At 37.9% G+C, this 16436-nt stretch overlaps 1 protein-coding gene across 1 annotated transcript; it reads left to right on the top strand.

Annotated features, from left to right (window-relative positions):
• Positions 1-14847: 14847 nt before the first annotated feature.
• On the top strand, positions 14848-16017 carry LOC116209337 (VQ motif-containing protein 4). Its single transcript, XM_031542945.1, has one exon. It carries the CDS (start codon positions 14979-14981, stop codon positions 15762-15764), a length of 786 nt encoding a protein of 261 aa, XP_031398805.1. The 5' UTR covers positions 14848-14978; the 3' UTR covers positions 15765-16017.
• The last annotated feature ends 419 nt before the right edge of the window (positions 16018-16436 follow it).

Raw genomic sequence — 16436 nt, 5'->3', positions numbered from 1 at the left:
TTCAGTAGTAGTATGGCTCCCTTAACTGACTACATGAAGGGAGGTAGATTCGAGTGGACTGAGGGGGCAGAAACGGCATTCCAGAAGATTAAGGAGCGTTTGACAACCGTCCCGATTCTTGTCCTGCCTGATTTTCAGCAGCCCTTTGAGCTGCATTCTGATGCATCGAAGGTAGGGATTGGAGCAGTATTGAGCCAAAACAACAGGCCAATTTCCTTTTTCAGCGAGAAACTGACAGGGGCGAAAGTGAGATACAGCACCTACGACGTGGAATTCTATGTTGTAGTGCAGGCGGTGAAGCATCGTCGACATTATCTTTTCCACAAGGAGTTCATCTTGTACACCGACCATGAGGCCCTGAAGTACCTCCATAGCCATGATAAGGTGTCAGCTCGTCATGCGTCATAGGTGGCTTACCTGGACCGTTTTACTTTCGTTGTAAAGCACAAGAGCGGAGTCACTAACCGCGTTGCTAATGCTCTTAGTCGAAGGCGAAACATTCTGAGCAGGATGATAGTTGAGGTACATGGTTTTAATTCTTTTGCTGAGTTGCTTGAAGTCGATCCCTATTTTGCTGTGACGTTAGCTAAAGTTCGAGCTGGAGAAAGAACGGAATACGTGTTGCAAGACCTGAATGTAGTTTGAGGGCGCACATTATTCAGCAGTTACATGGCGAGGGGCATGTGGGGAGAGACAGGACCTTGCAGTTGGTCCAAACATCTTATTCCTGGCCTACGATTCGTAGAGAAGTGGAAAAATATGTGCAGCGCTGTAAAGTTTGCCAAGTGTCCAAGGGTACTGCAACTAATGCAGGGTTGTACATGCCTCTGCCGATTCCCTTGCAGTCATGGGTGGATGCCAATATGGATTTCGTCCTAGGCTTGCCCCGGACCCAGCAAGGGAATGATTCTATATATGTGGTCGTCGATAGATTTTCCAAGATGGCACACTTTATTTCGTGCAAGAAGACCACTAATGTTGTGCAGGTTGCTCAGTTGTATTTTCGGGAGGTATACCGTCTGCATGGTCTGTCATTCTCTATTGTGTCTGATAGGGACACCCGTTTCCCGAGTCATTTCTGGCGGAGCCTCTGGAAGATGGTGAACACCCAGCTAAACTTCAGTACTGCGTATCACCCGTAGACAGATGGACAGACATAAGTGGTTAACATGTCCTTGGGCAATCTGTTGAGGGGTTTAGTAGGCGAATTCTCTCCACCCAGGGGAGAATGATGCGGCAGAGGTAGCAGCAAGTCGGTACCTGGAGAAAAATAGGTTCTAATGACTCTATCTCAAAGAAAATGGTCTCCGGAGAAAAACTCACAGCTTTGCTGTGATTTTTCGATATTTAAGGCAAATTCCATCGTTTAGGACCTCAAACGAGCATTTTTATGTTATTTGGGTGTTTTTACAATTTTAGGAAAAATTTATGTCTTTCGTGCAATTTAGACGTTTTTAATTCTATTTAAGCATTGTAAAACCCTAGGGTTATGAGAGTTGTTTTGATTATCAATAAAAATTGGAGCTTTCGTGCTCTTTGCCCAATTCTTGGATTTGATCCGAGTTGGATGCCAATTACTTAAGTATTCGAAAAATCAATAGGGAGTTGAAGGTCGTAGTTCCTGTATTTTGTGGAATCAACGGTTTTGCGACAGATTCTGTGCATGTACGCTGCGTCAAAACACCACTTAAGTTTCTCGTCTCGGTAGAACAATGATAACGCATACTTTATTCTAAAACACTAGGTCAACAAAATTTATTGGTATAAGCCACACGGCCTCGCCATTAAGAAAGAACAATTCTAGAGAAAGCCAATGAGGTACAGTGGCATCGCTATCAATCGAAGAGCAAGAGGTTTTGGGATTCTATTCTTATCAAGAAACTTCCCATCCACTTTATTTTTCCTTCTCTATCTATCTCCTTCTAGACCCATCAGGCTCATAAAATGGAAAAAAGAACAATTTTTAGCAAATACATTAAAATATACACATCAAATAATTAAACTATGGAATGAAAGTACAAACTTTGAAACATAGAGTATGGAAGTATAGATGCTAATAATATATATTACGGAAGGGTTGGTTCGGCTCCATCGTGTTTCCTTTAGGTGTAAACTTTTTCAAGCCAAATGAAAGCCCGAGAATTATTTGAGATGAGCAAACTCTAATTTTTCGGGCCAGACCGGGTCCTTTCTTTGTTTTTTGAGATTCTGATTTTTTTTTTTACTTACAGTTCTACATTTCACAAGAAAAAAACTAACTTAAGGCCATTGATAACTTTTGAGGGCCAATGATGTCTCCATCTAAGTAATCAGCCTCGAGGCCTCTCCAAGGGTATTTGTTTCTGTAAAGTTCGAACTTTATATAGTATTTTACGATTTTTGTTTGCAGAAGTTGTAAAAGTTAATTATTATAATCATTCGTTCGAGTTAGAACTTTACAACCATAGTCGATAAAGACATAGCATTCAAAACAAGTGAAATTATTAGATTACAACGGGAATTATAGTTGTTAGGCTCACAATCATCTCTACAAAAATAAATAATATATTATATTATCACTTACATTCCCTATAGTCCAGTAAATTACACAAGAATCTCACATTTCAACTTTTAATTTAGGAAAAAAAATTCATAATTAAACTTTTCATTCAATGTTCACATTCCTTATAATCTGACAATACTCCGATCAAACCCCCTTCCCCAACACCCGACCCTAGCCCCTCCCCCTCCCCCCCACCCCCCCCCCCACCCCCCCATCCCCCCCCCCCCCCCCCCCCCCAAAAAAAAAAATGTTTCTTGACACTGAAGTTGGGCAGGCATGTCAAGCCCGAGTTAGACCCAGCCCTGTCCAATTCAAAAGTCCAATTAAATTTGATATGAAAGTTTGGCCAATCCACATCCAATTGGCTTATGGAGAAATCCCATTCTTGATTTGGCGCGAGGCGTCAAGCCTATGAATATTTGTTTTGTTGTTCACTCAACCTGTAATATGTTTAGGTACATATGAAGAGAGAAATATCAAGTAGAATTTGAGGTGTAAAAAAAATAAAATAAAAACAAATAGAAAGACAATATATTAAATGAATTTTGATGTCCTTCTAATTATAAAATATTTAGTATATTGAATTTGAAAAACATCTAATATCTCGAGGAATTCTTGTAAATCATTAAGAAAAATAAAAATGGAAAAGAAAACTGAGCAATACATTTCTCTTTGCTTCATTGAGTAATACATTGTAAAGATGATTTTAATGGTACAATATATATATATATATATTATTACTTTCTTATTTAATAGTAATTATACATCGTAATAATATGAAATATTAACTAATTTATTAGGAATGATTATCAGAACAAATTTCTATATTTTGGTTCAGGATAATTCTATTTGATGACATTGTTTCGAGATGAACTTTAAGCATCGATTATTTCTGAGAATTATTATAGGAGAAAGCTCTAATATTTTGGCTGGGGTACCTCTATCGATGACGGTGATTCAAAATGAACTTTTAGCATCAAAATCAATTTGTTGAAGAATTATAAAAGGGCAAAAGTAAAATTATAAAAATTCGAGAAATAGTATGGTGATTTTCATACTTTTATATTAGTCATAGATTACGTACAAATAATATGAATAAATATCAAAAATTCTTTGAATATAAGACAAGAAATTTATAATAAAAATTCATTTAACTAAAATTGAAAAGTTAGGAATCGAGATTTTTACAATTCAGTTAATGCTACCCAACTAGATGTTACTGGTCGGCTTTGATAATTGACGGCTGGTAATTGATGGCACAAGAGTCATCCATCAATTTTAGTTTGACCCTCCAAAACTATCGGATCCGCGTTCTCGAATTTTTATATGGCCAATATAATTAAAACATCGTTTTATATTGTTTGTGCCCCTCAATCTTTTTCGTAATATCTAATTTCACCCCATAGGGATGACTCCGCATGTATGACCAATCCATGTCGGCCCGAAAGGATGCTGCCATTACTGAAGGATGTTGCAGCTGTTGCTTACCGGTCAGCGGTCGTTATTTACACGAAACATTCAAAGGCTACATTATTGTTGGAATGCCACCAAACATCAACCCAGACTCGTGTCTCTGTACTTAAAGTGAGTAATTAGTCTACAAAAACCACCCATGCTCGAATCCCCCTCGCGACACGCTTTGGATTTGCTCCGACACATGGGTTAGTCTAGATACCGCTCGAACTGACCCAGGTAGCACTTGACCGTAAAAATCAAGTAAAATGTTGAGTTTGTCTAGAACGCGGAGGGATAATTTCGATGGGATAATTACCATGGCCTTGACGAATTGTTTGGACTAATTGGCCCCCATGAATATGGATGATAGAACTATGGACAAGCCCAAGACGGAGCCAGGTTCGTGCCATAGCCCAAATTAAAGGCCGAAAGAAAATAAAAAGCGTCCATAAAAGCAAAATGGCTGAGGATGAACGAGAACAAGTTTCTTGGTGAGTTTATAAAGTCCAAGAGCACCATTAAATTTTTTCGGTGTATACACTGATATTCAGAAATTCAATGGGCTCTGATTAATACAAATTGAATCGGGTCTGCCCAGTAAAAAGTTAAGCTCTCCAATTTTACAAAGGATAATTTCATGGATGGCGCCCGAAATGGATGGTTATGCATGAGTTTCAGACCTCAAGCTCACTATCTTGCGTTCAGCTCATCGAAAGGGTTGGCTCCAGGCATGGTAACAATTATACGGCAACCGCGCATTATATCGACATGATATCTGCAGCAATTTCGAAAAGTGATGGTCATATCCGTTAAAACAACGCGATATAAGCATTGCGGCACTGAAAAAATGAAATTAAGGTACATGAAAATCTACAAAAAAATATAACAAACTATACTATAAATCAAGTGTTCTAAGGAATCAAATGCAAACTTTCGTACATCTATTATCGTCTTCTTAGTTTTATAATTTTTATTTAATTGGCAAAAGAATTGTTGCCTCTGCTCAGGGATGGGTTTAAGCAATGGGCTTAAATCAAATGTATAATAATGATTGTGGCCTGGTGCGGTTTTTATTAAGGCCGTATTCGCATTTCAACAGTTTCTCATATTAAAAGTCATATCCATGTGATACAGAAAATTTTTAATTGGAAAAATTTTACCTTTTAGTGGATCAATCCGACTAGAATTAAATTAATCTAGATCTGTTAAATTTTTGGATACTAGGTACAAGTAAAAAAGAAAAAAAGAAAAATTCATATCCGAACCATAATAGTTCGATGCATTATACGCTAAAAAATTGCTATGGTTAATGGGAAATACACATTTCTTTAAGACACTGCGATCCCCATCATTAATTCATTAAAAAAAAAGATCATGTAATATATAACAAAGTTAACCTTTTACAACGAACTAATATTGACATTTAAATTTTCACCTTGTATTAGGGTACATATTTGAATCACCGTGCACATATATATGGCACGGATTTTAAATCTTTCTAGCCCAATCGCGAGGTGAAGTGTTAATGAATACATAAATAAATCATGCCACTTTTTACACAGTTAATATTTCAAAATCAGAAGATTGTGGTTAAATTTTTACACCTAATTAGCTCTATAATCACATCTCGAAATCATCAAGAATCACCATGTTACTCCTATAAAGACCTATTAGGAAAAAAAAAATTACCAGAAGTAGTCCATATGTGAGCAGACTCTATTCGAATTTGAATTATTTAGAACTCATTGAATTTTTAAATACACGGGACGTACACCGAAATAAAATAATCCACGGGATTGCGAGCTGGACATCAGAATAGGATCCGAAGCGGGCACCGGGCAGGAATCAATGCAAAGGGCTAGAGAGTGGTGGGGACTCCCATCACCGGTCTGCAAGTCAATGACGAAAATTTGACCTTTTTCTATGACTAATCTCAGAGCAAGTGGGACCCCCTTTCTCTCTCCCTCTTTCACTTAGTATTCAAACAGAGAAAGGGTGAGTGGGGCCCACACAACCTTTTGCTCCCAGTCTCACATTTGAGAAACCGGCTGTCAACTCTAAGGATTTGGTTTAAAGGTTAAGATACGTCTAAATTGACTTCCGATTTCGGGTTCGAATCTCCTTAGGGTCATTGGAGCGCTTTTGATGTGATTATTCGCTGTGTGTGTCGCCGGGATTCACAGAACCCCGAGAATTAGTCGAGAGAAGTCTGGACATCCTGGGTTAGAAAAAAAAAAAAAAGAAAAAAAAAGCGACACCGGCTATGGCACGTTACCCAGTTAGAAAGGGCATTTCCCCACTCTCGCTTTGGACCCCACGCCCTCCCTACTGGCGCGTGCCTTTCATCCCCTCTCTCTCTCTCTCTATTTCTATCCTATCTTTTGATTCAATTCATAACTGTAAATAGAAAAGGAAGTGCTATAGCAATGACAAAATGTACAAGCAATGGAATCGTAGTAGGTCCTTCTCTATTGCCGAACCGAATTACAGACCCAGACATGGCGCTCTCTCGCTCTCTCTCTCCCTCCTCTCTCTCCCAAAACTTTCCTTCCCACGGGGAAGCTCACGATATGTCGTCGGAGGAGGCTGACAAAATCCAACGTAATACCAAGCGCATAAAGAATCACCCCCCTGTACACACCACGCATTCTGCAAAGCCAGCTGTTATGGATCCTGCAGACGCCGACCCAACTCCACCAGCTGGAGGATCAACAACACCAGTAGTCTCCTATAAAGATATGCTGACCGGTCATTCCCTGCGCCTATTGTGAGCACTTGGTTCCGGCCCGACTAGCATCATCATTCGGGAAGCACATTGAACCAGAGAACCGACAAAGCACGGGAGGATTGCCCGTAAGAAGAAGGACTATCAAGAATAAGCATATAAGTTGTCGAGTGCCGAATACTTAATTTTGACTATCCGTGCCCATTTTCAAAATTTTTATGAGTTAATTGACAATAATTTTTTTTCCGGGGATGCGCATGTAAAATGGATTTCACAACGTGACGCTCACTTTTCGAATACCTTGTTTTAAACCCAATTGCTCATATTTTTTACGAAAAGGTACGATTAATTTTTCTAAATAAAACCTTTTGATTCATATATTTTATTCCACAAGATAAGGATTCAAGACGGAGAAAACGACATTATCATGTAGAGAAAATATTTGTATCATGGTGATTTCTACTTAGAAAATGCTTTCTAAACTCAATGATAGTTTCTGATAATTTTTCTCTGCTCAAATGTGTTTTAAAAGGATGAAATGTAATGCTTTTGAAAGTTTGAGGGCATTTATGTTATTTTTGCTCGACCAAATCTACTCAGTTCAACTGATTCAGGGAGCTCCCACCGAAGTGGATATTTAGAACAGGAGTGCGGTTAGCTCCCTTATCCCGTACGAAGGTGCGGGTATTAATCGCGCTTGCATGCCAGCTGTCCCAACAGATAGGTTCGGATAGCTAGACTTGTCCGAAGCTCTCAAATTTTAAAAAATAAATTGCATTTTCGTCATTGAACTGTTGGTATTTGTAAAACGATTGCCGACACCCCTATGCCTATAAATAGGGTTTCATTTTTAGTATTAGAGTACTTTTGGCGATTCATGTCTTGAAGCTCTGCCAAAATCACCTCAAGATCTCTAATAACCCATATAGTTCACAGATATTAGTAGGATTTAGTGAGCTTGAGTGTGATTTCCACCGATTCCGAGCTCGTGAGTTTGAACCGTGATGAACTAAAGTGAGATAGGCGACTTTTCGACTATGTCCAAAACCGTGATGGAGCTCTATAGCTCCCACTTGGTTAATTTGTGCTTAATTAGGATAATTATGTGTAGACTAGATGACTAGGTTGGTAAATTGTGTAATTTAGAGCCTAATTAGGATTAAGTGACTAGTATCTTGCTTAATTAGGATCAACTTGGCTAATTAATCTTGATTGTACTCGAAAAAGAGTAATTTCATGATTAATTGGGAGCTAATTGAGTCAATTTGTGCATAATTAGTTGTAATTAGATGTAATTAGTCTATGTATGTGCTAATTAGGTTTTAATTGGGTTTAATATTGCATAATTGCTTGTGTTGACATTTTGGTCGTGCAGTAATTAGGTCCATTTTGGGATCAATTAGGTGTAATTTGCCTCAATTTGTGTATAATCGGACTAATTACGAATTTGGCCATGTGCGATTATTCTTGAATTAGCTTAATTAGGTAAAATTAGCATGACATTAGACTTTTTAACATTCTGGAATTTTTGTAAAATAGGCTTAGACGAGTCGTTTTGATGATTTGTTGTTTGATTGGGCCTAATTGTGTGTAATTAGCTTTCATTGCTTGAAACCTTGCTTAATTAGGCCTAATTAGCTTTAATTAATCCAAAATCGACCTTTTAAGCATGCTGGAAAATTTTTGCTGAATTGATCTGAGTCTAATTGATTGAACTAGGGGTCGATTGGACCTAATTAGGTAATAATTATGTTGATTATTCATTCTTCTTGTGTAATAAGGCCTAATTATGGCCATTTCTAGTAATTTGTGCTTCAATTGATGTATCGAGATCATGAATGTATAAATGATGTGTAGGGTGAGCGGATTCAGGTCCAATGCAGTCCGATTTCGCTCAATTAGCAGTAATTGGACAATTTAGTTGAAATTGACTTAATTAGTGTTTTGGCCTTAGGAATTAGAGTCCAATTGAATCTGAATGAGTGTATCTAGGCTTGATTAATGTAGATAATCACCTTTGTGAGTGTCGGCCGAACTTGTATGTGTCCAATCGAGTCAAAATTGGTCAAAAATCGTGAAATTGACATGTTAACTTGTAATATTCATGCATACTTGGCCTAGTTCGCGGCTTCCGATCAATTAATAATTTAATTAGGAGTATTAAGACCTAGGAAGGCCTTCATGACATTGAGGGCGGGTCATTAGGACCTAGGGCTCCTTAAACCGAATTCAAGCCTATCACTTGGTTTAATCAGATTAATAATTCGATTTGTTGTGTTAAAATGGATAATCATGTACATTGGCATGTGCCACGGGGATTAAGGGTAATCAACCCACTAAACATTGAGCTTAGGATTCAAATTAAAGGTCAAATTGACATTGTGGGATTAGGAACACTTTTTTTTAGAATTTTGGGATTAATTGGCTAATTCAAATAAACATGGACATGATTAATAAAATCAAACAAGATCATGCAACCGTGAATATAATGTACAAACATAGGAGATTAACTTAGAATTTTTCTAGGTTAGGGCTCCAGGCCCATTTTCTTTATTTCAGGTCTTAGGCCCATTCGTAGACCCACTCAGCCTATTGTGAATGTTGGCTTGAATGTATGGTTCATGATGAATGCTAGCCTGAATGAATGGCCCATGTATGATCAGTTTGAAGGTATGGCCATTTTTCGGTCTTTCTTGACCTAAATGTGTAGCCCATTCTGAGTCAGACTTGTATAAGCACATGTATTGTATGGAGCCTGTAATTTTTTATTTAATTTCCTTGTACATTCACGACTATAAACTCGACCCTATAATTAAATAACTCGACTTTAAAAAGTGTTAGGACTATTAAGGACAAGTTATTAGTTTACGGCTTCTAATCTCGAAATAAAGCCCTAGACTCATTTCGCTAGTTACAAAGATTGAATCAAATTTAAATCCTTAGGCGGCTAGTATCTCGACCGGAGGCGACTTTAGGCGGCTCACGGGTCAAATTAAACAGTGTAATGGCGAGTCCAATCTCGAATTGGGTCTCATGCCGCATGTACTAATAGAACACCTCGAACTCCGCGACAGAGGCATAAAAATCACGCCTGTGCGACACCTATGAAGAAGCATTTTGTATCGAGCAGAACTACGATGATGGTACAGATGAGGAAGTGGTAGTTCAGTAGCTCAGGACCTTAAGGAGGAGTTAGCCATAGCAGTAGCAAGGCAAAGGATAGGTCGGGACAGCAGAGCAGCAGCTCGAGAGAAGGATCTTAGCAGCTCCGCAACTCGGCAAGTGGGGGGCAGCGGCAACTTCCCATGAAAAGAGGTAATAGCGAACAACAGTTGAGGAGGCCAGTAGGAGCACCTCGGGGGAAGGAACAACAGCTCGCGGAAGGAGGAAAATGTGGCAGAGGAGAAGAGTTGTGGACTGCAGTAGGGAGGAGAGGAGACAGAGGTGAAAACGGTGATGGTGATGGATGGTGATGGAGTCGAGAAAAAGAAGAAAGAAGGAGAGGAAGGGACGATGTGATAGTTGGAAGCAGAGGGTGAGGAAGCAAAGATGATGATGGTTGTGTCGTGAAGGTGAGGAGAAGGAGATGGATTGGGAAAGGAAGGCAGGGAAGTCTGGTGATGGCATAGAGAGGAAGAAGGCGACTGAAGAGATGACAAAGGTAGGAAAATGAAAAAGATGAAGATGAGGCTGGAGGTGGTGTCTGTGGGCTAAGGGCCAAGTGAATAGGAGGAGGAGCTGGCTGAGATGGCGAGGAGAAGAAAATGGCTTGAAAGTGATGATGGTCACGGTGAGCAGGAGGATGGAGATATGATGGTGATGAAGTCCAGTGGTAGAGAGAGGAAGAAAGAGCAGAAGGGAAGAAGAGGTGTGTCTGTGTGTTGTTGCAGGTGATGGACAATAGAGAGGAGTAGAGAGAGCGGCTAGTGGGTGTGGCTGCCGAGAGAGAAAGAGAAAATGATCAGAGGGAGATCAGAGTTGTTGTCAAGAAGAAGAAGAAGAAGAAGCATGGAAGGTATGTGTAGCTGTCTCTGTTGCTGTTGCTGCTCTAGAGGAGACCCGAGAGAGGGAGTGAAAGAGAGAGTCGAGAGACAGAGAGAGGACGAGTGAAAGGAGATGGGATGTTGTTGTGGAGGTGTGAAGGTTGCGTGAAGGTCAGAGTTGCAGAGGAAGCAGCGGAAGAAAAAAAGAAAAGAAGAAAAAAAAAGAAAGAAGAAGCAAGCAGAGAGAAGAAAAGTGGCAGGGGGAGTCGGCCACTTGCACATAGGGCCGACCCCTCTGCCTCTTAGTTGATTAATTTCTTTTGTCCTTTTATTATTATTATTATTATTATTATTCGTACGGGCGTTCAATCGGAATTCAATTCCTCGGTATCCGTTTAATATTTTTCGAATGAGAAATTTGAAATTAAGAAATTCGAAAAATAATCGGCTCTATGAAAATTTCAACTCGCATTGACAGAGATCGAATCTCGATAAAAATCGATATCAAGCCTTCGACACTCGTCGATCGTAATTGCTCAATTATTTTTGAAATTCTTGTTTTAACAATTGAATATCCGAAAAATAATCTAGGATCACTTTTGTATTTTGAAAAATTCAATGATCAAAATTATACAAAAATTTATTTTTTTGGCCTCAAGATTCATTCCGGATTTTGAAAATCAAATCGATGCATGTAAAGTCCGAAAATGTCCCGCAAAGTTTTTTCTCTTTTTTTTCTTTCTTTTCTAAAAAAATCAAAATTGGAGTTAAATTAAGGAAATGTCTCAATTTCAAAATTAGTGAATGGATCGAGCAATAATCAGAGATGACTTCCTCAATAATTGAGGAATGTAGAAAGACGGTGGATCAAAACGGGGTGCTGACAACGTAATAGATTCGAAAACACTGAATTTTATGTTGAAAAGAGTTGAGAAACAATAATGTGCAGTGCAAAAAATCATGCTTCTTATGTCTACCAGTCACCACATTCCCACTGACCTTTAATCTCAAATGTATGTTCAATCCTCTCAGTGAAAATTTCGCTTAGTCTTTTATACAGTACCCATGTTTTGTTAGAGACCGTATGGTTGGGGTTGTCTTTTTGAAATAGTCTAATTAGTCATACGGTGATTAATATAGAAGCGAATTCGTCGTGAGAAAGGTGACTGCATAAATACAGGAACACCCATAGGGTGATTGTCCAAAATGAATTCTTTTGAAGTGAAACATTGCAAAGAAAACCATAATGGAAAGGAGGAAGTAACCAAAAAGAACTTAAGTTTATCACCGAAAAAAAAAAAAAGAACTTAAGTAAGTATGGGCCACATAGCGATTCCATGTTACAAATTGGGTCGAGTTAGTAAGTATAATAGCATTTGGCAATCCATAAATATATTCCCATGACGCTAAGACGAATGTTCACGTTTTGCCTATTGAGCCATAATAAAGCAAGATCTTATTAGGGTTAAAACTTAAAAGCATGAAAATTCAATTAATTTCCTAAAATTCTCATATCTACCAATTTTTTTGACCTGAAAAATCACAAAATTTGCTTCCATTTCTAGATATATAAATCCGTTAATTGTGCCGTCGAAATTGCTGACGTTGCCGTTGACGATGCTTATATGTAGACCACTGCTAACATTGAATAGCATGCCCAAACTTTTTAACCTGAAAAATCACATAATTTGCTTCTTTTCTCACATTTACCGAAATATCAATAATTTTAAGAAATCAAATAGTTTGTTTATATTCCCATATCTACCAAAATATGAATTCTTTCAAAATCAAATCGATCAAAATATGATTTCTTTAAATGATTATAAGTTTGAATTACGAATTTATATATCTGTATATTGATTTGAATGTTAAAAATATTTTTTAACAGAAAAGAAGTGTTAGAATAATTACAAATTTTCCATTAGTAAATCAAAGGGGTACCCATATCTATTTTTACCTTAAGTAATATATGAACTTAGATATATTATATTGCTAAGATAATAACCACGCCTAAACAATCATTCCAGCCAAATTTGTGGACATTAACATCTATAAATTTTTGGCATGGTTTAATTTGTTGGACACAAGTTCTATTGGAATGGTTATTTTGTTCTGATTATTGTTTTTGCATTAAAATATGTATAAGTTCTTTTATATATATATATATATATGAAAGCAGGATCAAGGTGGGCCCAACCAGTTGGTTCCAGAATACTTCGTTTTCGAGTGAAATTTTTTCAAATTTTTTAGCATTTCCTAAAAAAATTTTGAATTTTTAAAAATATACAGATTTAGATAAGTGGGACCGTTTATTCTTTTCTCGATTTTTTGAGTTTTTTCTTTATTTTTTGAATTTTCTAATTAATTTTTAAAACAACTAAATATAGATTTGTGGGATCGATCATTACTTCCTCATATATTTTTTTATTTAGAAAAACTATTTTAAATTTTATTTTTAAAATATATATATTTAGATTTTTAGGACCGACTGTTATTTTCTTGGATTTTGAGTTTTTTCATAAACGAATTCTAAATTTTTTAAACATATAGATATAGATTTATTTTTTATAGATATGATGTGTTATATTTTTAATTTTCAAAAAGCAAATCAAATCATATTTTATTATAGATAAAGATATAATGTACTATCTATATTTTATTATGTATATGCTATCAGTGAATGTACCACATAAACTGTGATCGATCTGACTGAAAAATATTGCTACCATTATATTTCTTCAATTTTGGGCATGCATGCAGTTTATGCGTTATCTTGATAACGTTGGATTTTTCAATACTTATATTGAGTTATCTTCTTTTATGTAATTTTTCATATCTTATACGTGAAATTAAATTATCATTAGTCTTATATGTCTAATATTATACTATTATTGATTGTAAATTACTATTTTTAAAAACTTATAGCACATATTTTATATAATAAAATTTGCGGAAAAACAATCACGTTTAATGTTGTGTAATGCACGGCTCCACAACTAGTATTACTTAATGTGATAACAAATATGAGTATTCTTTTGATTTGCAAATGACAAGCTTGTAACCGTTTTAACATTTTTCTGTTAAAAATTCTTTTAACATTTAAATCAACATACAAACATATAAGTCCCTACTTCAAACTTATAATCATTTAAAGAAACAACATTTTAATACCTGTAATTTTTAAAAGAAGCCATATTTTGATAGATGTGGAAACATAAGCAAGTTATATGGTTTTTTAAAATTATTAATATTTTGGTAGATGTAAAATTGAATCAAATTATGTGATTTTTCAAGTAAAAAAGTTTGGGTATGCCATCCACGCCAACAATCGTCTGTCACATATGCGCCATTAATGGTCACATCAATAATTTTGACAACATAATTAATGAATTGATAGATATGAGAACGGAAGTAAATGTTGTGATTTTTTAAGTTAAAATGAAAAATATTGGCAGAAATAATGGCAATCTCTGTTTTTTTTTTTTTTTTTGGTGAAGAAAGTGGTGGATTTCATTTCATTTTTGGTAGGCAAATTTGTAAATTGAAGTTTTAGGCCCCCTTAGGGGCCCCCTTCCTCATAAAGGAAAAGCTAGCCCAGTTTCGCAAAGAACTAGTCCACTCCTCCGCGTTGACCTAGAGTCCAAACTTGACTACTCACCCATTGGCCCGTGCACTCCACGCGCTCGAAAGCGCGCGTACTCAACAATCCAGAGAGTGTGACGTCCACAACAACAAATACTCAAATCGGATTTGGTCGAGTAGTTCGTCATTTGTTCTGTTTTATTTTGATTCAACTTAAATTTACGTGTTTTATGTTTAATAAGCCGACTGCTTTGATTTTGAAAAGTCATACTTTGTTTGACTTTTGTGAGTTATATTTTTAAAATTTTAATTCTACTCATTATACAATAAAAATTAACAATATAATTATTATTTTTTTCATTTTTTTCATTTTTTAATAATTCAATTCAATTTTTAATATTAAATTATCTTACTATTTATTATTTTTCATATTTTTTTCATAAATTAACGACACGTTCATTAAAAATTAATTAAAATTAAATTTTAATTCTCCTTAATTCTAAAATCATAAAAAAAGGAAAAAAGAAGAAGAAAAACACGACCCCTCTTCAGTTTTCAGACTCTTTCACCAACCCAAAACCAAAAGCCCCTCCATTGTTTCACTCTCACCTCTCTCTCTCTCTCTCTCTCTCTCTCTCTCTCCCCTTTTTCTTCGTCTTCTTGGTCTCTGTTGGAGCTCTGAGACCCATCAATGGAGGTGTCGCAGAGCCACCATGAAAGTGCCAGCCCGACGTCGCTGCTCCCATCCCCGACCAGCCACAGCTCCACCAGCAGCTCCAGCACCACCACCACCACCACCAACACAGCCCCTGGCAACCCTAACCCTAACGGCCCGCCCAACCAGAACGGCCACCCACAGCAGTGCTCCCCTCGCCCCGTGACCCGATCCGAACCCGCCAACCCGTACCCGACCACCTTTGTCCAGGCTGACACCTCCTCCTTCAAGCAGGTCGTCCAGATGCTCACCGGGTCCTCCAAACCCGACCAACCGTCGCCGCCAACGCAGCAGCTGCAGCAGCAGCCGCCCGCCAAGCACCACCACCACAGCATCCCGCCCATCAAGACCATCCCCAAGAAATCCGGATCCGGGTCCGGATTCAAGCTCTACGAGCGGCGGAATTCCCTCAAGAGCCTCAAGATCAACCCGCTGGGGCCCTTCCCGGGCCAGCTGGGATCGGGCGCGTCGCCCCGTAACCCCGAGATCCTCTCTCCGAGCATTCTCGACTTCCCCGCCCTCGTGCTCAGCCCGGTAACGCCTCTGACCCACGACCCGTTCGCCCGATCGCCGAGGCCTCCGTACGATAGCCTCGCCGAGAGCCCGAGTTTGGACCCCGAGGCGGAGGAGAAGGCGATACGAGAAAAGGGGTTCTTCTTGCACCCTTCGCCCGCCTCCACCCCTCGGGATCCCGAGCCCCGGCTGCTGCCCCTGTTCCCGCTCTCGTCGCCGAGAGTTTCGGGGTCTTCCCCTTCTAATTAGAATGAGTTGTGTGCTCGGTTCAGGTAAATAATATTACTATTAATTAATTATCAAGAAAAAGAAGCTCTAATTTTTGTAAGGATTTTTCCAATTATTGTTGTTGTTGTTGCTGTTGCTCCTGCTGCTGCTGTTTGCTGCTCGTGATTAGCGATGATTGATGATGAGGAAGAGAGTGAGAGGTGGGATTTGTAATGTGGGGAATGCTTGAAATCAAGAAATGAGAAAATAGAAAAAAATCATTGCTTCAATTGAATTTGTTTCTTGCTCTGCTTCTCCATTTACCATATCAATTTTGCATATGCATTCCTGAAAGTTTGCAGCTTTTGGTTCAATTCTACTTGGGTTGGACAGTTTTGGTGAAGATTTGGTTAGACTAATGGTGATCTGTTGATTGGAACCAATGTGGTTTTAGGGTCATTCAAACTGTCCGGGGAAGGAATCAATTTCCTTCCCATATCTTGCAATCTGTCCTCTCAATAAATGCAAGAAGGAATTAATATGACTGAGGAGTCTGAGATTGAAACTCTCGGGCTCAGTTTTTCTTGCTTCTCTGCAATAAATGAGAAATTGAGGGAGATTGCATAGCTGATGAAGGGCAATGGAGAAAAGATGTTAAAAGAGTTTTTTTTTTTTTTAAAAAAAAATTAATTTTGTTGGTGGGGTTGATGGAAA

Source organism: Punica granatum, chromosome 5 (genome assembly GCF_007655135.1).
Source record: "Punica granatum isolate Tunisia-2019 chromosome 5, ASM765513v2, whole genome shotgun sequence".
NCBI lineage: Eukaryota > Viridiplantae > Streptophyta > Magnoliopsida > Myrtales > Lythraceae > Punica > Punica granatum.
The sequence above is the reverse complement of the archived record's forward strand: the minus strand, read 5'-3'. Positions and strand labels throughout refer to the sequence as shown.

Coding starts and splice junctions, on each gene's coding strand:
- LOC116209337 (XM_031542945.1), top strand. CDS start 14,979: ATGGAGGTGTCGCAGAGCCACCATGAAAGTGCCAGCCCGACGTCGCTG.